We start from the raw sequence: 5,000 nt of genomic DNA, 5'->3' as shown, positions 1-5,000 counted from the left end.
TAACGTTTATAATAACATCACTAATACTTGTTAATGTTCATAATAACAATATCACTGATACTTGTTAACATTTATAATAAGTATCACTAATACTTGTTAACGTTTATAATAATATCACTATGTGTGAATTTTTATAATAATATCACTATGTGTTTATAATATCACTAATACGTGTTAATGTTTACAATATCCCTAATACTTGTTAATGTTTACAATAATATCACTAATACGTGTAAATGTTTATAATAACTATATCACTAAAATGTGTTAATGTTTATAATATCACTAATACGTGTAAATGTTTATAATAATATCAATAATATGTGTTAATGTTTATAATATCACTAATACGTGTTAATGTTTATAATAATATCACTAATACTTGTTAATATTTATAATAATATCACTAATACTTGTTAATATTCAAGTCACCAAATGTAAATGGAGTATTGTTGGTGGTTTCTGGCTGGTTATTTATGGGCAGAATAGAGGATTTTCGATTGGTTCCGGACTTTTATTTACGTTTATTTACAAGTTAGAATGCATTAAAAAAAAACTAATGTTGTGGCCCGTGAGCGTTTGTTGCGCTCAGTCCCACAACTGCAAACAAAAGCATCATGTTTCTTCCACACTGACATTGTTGCACTGTTTATATATCATATTTTGTTTCAACAGGGTAGCGACCGACCACAACGAGGACAACACGACGATCATCTTGCGTGACTGGCTGGTCAAGGTGCAGAATCTCTACCATTATGTGGAGTGGAGACCCAAAGAGGAGCCCAGGTGGGTTAGAAAATGGATGGTTTTAAATCATAAAAATAATACAAATGCATTGGTTGTGTTTATTGCAGTCATTACGATGATGAAGAGGGTCCCAAGCATTGGATCGAGCCACGCTACGAGCACGTTATGAGGCTCCGGCAAGTTGCGCTGGAGTCAGCCCGTGAGATGTGGGCCGACTACTTCATGGTGAGATGATGTTTGGGAAAAAATATCCACTTTTTTCATGTTGAGAAAATATCCCAAGCTTTGAGAGTGTGTCCAATAACAGGAGCGGGATAAGTAAGTACAGGGCCCTTTTGGGCTCTGGATCATGTTGGAAGTAGACCCTGTCATATTTGTCTGCCTGTGTTGGTTAAATATTATCTGCTGTGCTTTTTCTGGATGCTTCCTCACACAGTGGCACAAAAAGTGCATCATTCTATTTCTACTCACTGCTGCTCCAGTTTAGTGTATAATTTAGTGGCGTGTTCCCTCCAGAGAGGAGAGCTGCAACATTGTTGTATGAAACACTTTGGCCTCTCATAAGTGCTTTTTCTTGGTCATTTTAGTGTGTCAAGTACCAACTTATGACTCTGAGGTAGGGTTGTCCCCATACCAACATGTACATAGATACTTTGATACTTTTCCAAATGAAGGGAACTACGAAGAAAATGTACATTTTGGCTTTATTTTAACATCAATTCTTACAATACTATAAACATGTTTCCTATTGCACTCAAACAATTTTAGAAGGTAAATTAAATTAAAAGGCATTTTTTCTTGTTACACTCGAAGAACAATTTACAATTTTCCATAATCAAGAATTAGGTTAGAATATAGTAAAAAAAACTATTAACATAAATTGGTAGAAAATGGATGGATGGATGGATATTTCTGATTGCCAATCCTGGTTTGTGCTTTAAGAAAATTACAATTAGTAAGTACTAAAAACAAAGCTATGGATAAAAGTCCCCAGATAAAACATGTAGCAGGTAAAACACACGTTTGTTAAAGACAAAACAAATTGTAGCAATTTGTTACAAAATATAGTAATTTTACTTGCATTAGTTGACGTTATATGGGTGGTCTTAACTCTGCTAATATTTGGCATCAAGCCAAACAGCTGTGTACATGTCTGTCTGGGTATCGACATGTGTCGGTCTGGGTATCGACATGTGTCGGTCTGGGTATGGACTTGTCGGTCTGGGTATGGACTTGTCGGTCTGGGTATCGACATGTCGGTCTGGGTGTCGACATGTGTCGGTCTGGGCGTCGACTTGTGTCGGTCTGGGCGTCGACATGTGTCGGTCTGGGCGTCGACATGTGTCGGTCTGGGCGTCGACATGTGTCGGTCTGGGCGTCGAGATGTGTCGGTCTGGGCGTCGACATGTGTCGGTCTGGGCGTCGACATGTGTCGGTCTGGGCGTCGACATGTGTCGGTCTGGGCGTCGACATGTGTCGGTCTGGGTGTCGACATGTGTCGGTCTGGGTATCGACATGTGTCGGTCTGGGTGTCGACATGTGTCGGTCTGGGTATCGACATGTGTCGGTCTGGGTAAATTATTTATGATTGCCAATCCTGGTTTGTGCTTTAAGAAAAATACAATTATCAGTAAGTACTAAAAACAAAGCTATGGATAAAAGTCCCCAGATAAAACATGTAGCAGGTAAAACACACATTTGTTGAAGACAAAACAAATTGTAGCAATTCGTTACAAAATTTAGTAATTTTACTTGCATTAGTTGACGTTATATGGGCGCTCTTAACTCTGCTAATATTTGGCATCAAGCCAAGCAGCTGTGTACATGTCGGTCTGGGTATCGACATGTCGGTCTGGGTGTCGACATGTCGGTCTGGGTGTCGACATGTCGGTCTGGGTGTCGACATGTCGGTCTGGGTGTCGACATGTCGGTCTGGGTGTCGACATGTCGGTCTGGGTGTCGACATGTGTCGGTCTGGGTGTCGACATGTGTCAGTCTGGGTGTCGACATGTGTCGGTCTGGGTGTCGACATGTCGGTCTGGGTGTCGACATGTGTCGGTCTGGGTGTCGACATGTGTCGGTCTGGGTGTCGACATGTGTCGGTCTGGGTATCGACATGTGTCGGTCTGGGTATCGACATGTCGGTCTGGGTATCGACATGTCGGTCTGGGTATCGACATGTCGGTCTGGGTATCGACATGTGTCGGTCTGGGGGTCGACATGTGTCGGTCCGGGTGTCGACATGTGTCGGTCCGGGCGTCGACATGTGTCGGTCCGGGCGTCGACATGTGTCGGTCCGGGCGTCGACATGTGTCGGTCCGGGCGTCGACATGTGTCGGTCCGGGCGTCGACATGTGTCGGTCTGGGTGTCGACATGTGTCGGTCTGGGTAAATTATTTATGATTGCCAATCCTGGTTTGTGCTTTAATAAAAATACAATTATTAGTAAGTACTAAAAACAAAGCTCTGGATAAAAGTCCCCAGATAAAACATGTAGCAGGTAAAACACACGTTTGTTAAAGACAAAACAAATTGTAGCAATTCCTTACAAAATATAGTAATTTTACTTGCATTAGTTGACGTTATATGGGCGCTCTTAACTCTGCTAATATTTGGCATCAAGCCAAGCAGCTGTGTACATGTCTGTCTGGGTATCGACATGTGTCGGTCTGGGTATCGACATGTGTCGGTCTGGGTATCGACATGTGGGTCTGGGTATCGACATGTGGGTCTGGGTATCGACATGTCGGTCTGGGTGTCGACATGTCGGTCTGGGTGTCGACATGTCGGTCTGGGTGTCGACATGTCGGTCTGGGTATCGACATGTCGGTCTGGGTATCGACATGTCGGTCTGGGTATCGACATGTCGGTCTGGGTATCGACATGTGTCGGTCTGGGTATCGACATGTGTCGGTCTGGGTATCGACATGTGTCGGTCTGGGTGTCGACATGTGTCGGTCTGGGTGTCGACATGTGTCGGTCTGGGCGTCGACATGTGTCGGTCTGGGCGTCGACATCTGTCGGCCCGGGCGTCGACGTGTCGGCCCGGGCGTCGACGTGTCGGCCCGGGCGTCGACGTGTGTCGGTCCGGGCGTCGACGTGTGTCGGTCCGGGCGTCGACGTGTGTCGGTCCGGGCGTCGACGTGTGTCGGTCCGGGCGTCGACATGTGTCGGTCCGGGCGTCGACGTGTCGGCCCGGGCGTCGACGTGTCGGCCCGGGCGTCGACGTGTCGGTCCGGGCGTCGACGTGTCGGTCCGGGCGTCGACGTGTCGGCCCGGGCGTCGACGTGTCGGCCCGGGCGTCGACGTGTCGGCCCGGGCGTCGACGTGTGTCGGTCCGGGCGTCGACGTGTGTCGGTCCGGGCGTCGACGTGTGTCGGTCCGGGCGTCGACGTGTGTCGGTCCGGGCGTCGACGTGTCGGCCCGGGCGTCGACGTGTCGGCCCGGGCGTCGACGTGTCGGCCCGGGCGTCGACGTGTCGGCCCGGGCGTCGACGTGTCGGCCCGGGCGTCGACGTGTCGGCCCGGGCGTCGACGTGTCGGCCCGGGCGTCGACGTGTCGGCCCGGGCGTCGACGTGTGTCGGCCCGGGCGTCGACGTGTGTCGGTCCGGGCGTCGACGTGTGTCGGTCCGGGCGTCGACGTGTGTCGGTCCGGGCGTCGACATGTGTCGGTCCGGGCGTCGACATGTGTCGGTCCGGGCGTCGACATGTGTCGGTCCGGGCGTCGACATGTGTCGGTCCGGGCGTCGACATGTGTCGGTCCGGGCGTCGACGTGTCGGTCCGGGCGTCGACATGTGTCGGTCCGGGCGTCGACGTGTCGGTCCGGGCGTCGACATGTGTCGGTCCGGGCGTCGACATGTGTCGGTCCGGGCGTCGACATGTGTCGGTCCGGGTGTCGACATGTCTGTGTTTGAACCTGACATCTTCTTTATAATTTGAATGACGTCCTTGTGCAGGTGATGGACTGCGATAACCTGCTCACCAACCCCAACGTCCTGTGGAGCCTCATCAGTGAGAATAAGACGGTCATCGCTCCCATGCTGGACTCGCGTGCGGCTTATTCCAACTTCTGGTGTGGGATGACCAGCCAGGTACGGGACCACGTGGTTGTCCGTGACGAGCGTGACACGACTAACGCCACTTGGGCCTCCCCAGGGCTACTACAAACGCACCCCGGCCTACATGCCGGTGAGGAAGCGCGTGCGTAAAGGTTGTTTTGCAGTTCCCATGGTGCACTCCACCTTCCTCATAG

The 5,000-nt window shown here is 49.3% G+C and overlaps 1 protein-coding gene across 1 annotated transcript in view; it reads left to right on the top strand.

The window, feature by feature from the left end:
- Positions 1–5,000, top strand: part of colgalt1a (collagen beta(1-O)galactosyltransferase 1a) — a 36,285-nt gene that overhangs the window by 9,416 nt on the left and 21,869 nt on the right. The window contains exons 2-5 of the mRNA XM_062049372.1: positions 676–786; positions 855–972; positions 4,705–4,839; positions 4,904–5,000. The exon at positions 4,904–5,000 is cut by the window's right edge and continues 108 nt beyond it. Coding sequence (XP_061905356.1) covers positions 676–786; positions 855–972; positions 4,705–4,839; positions 4,904–5,000 — 461 coding nt within the window. The remainder of the gene's footprint in view (positions 1–675; positions 787–854; positions 973–4,704; positions 4,840–4,903) is intronic.

Source organism: Entelurus aequoreus, linkage group LG06 (assembly GCF_033978785.1).
Source record: "Entelurus aequoreus isolate RoL-2023_Sb linkage group LG06, RoL_Eaeq_v1.1, whole genome shotgun sequence".
Taxonomy (NCBI): Eukaryota; Metazoa; Chordata; class Actinopteri; order Syngnathiformes; family Syngnathidae; genus Entelurus; species Entelurus aequoreus.
The sequence above is the reverse complement of the archived record's forward strand: the minus strand, read 5'-3'. Positions and strand labels throughout refer to the sequence as shown.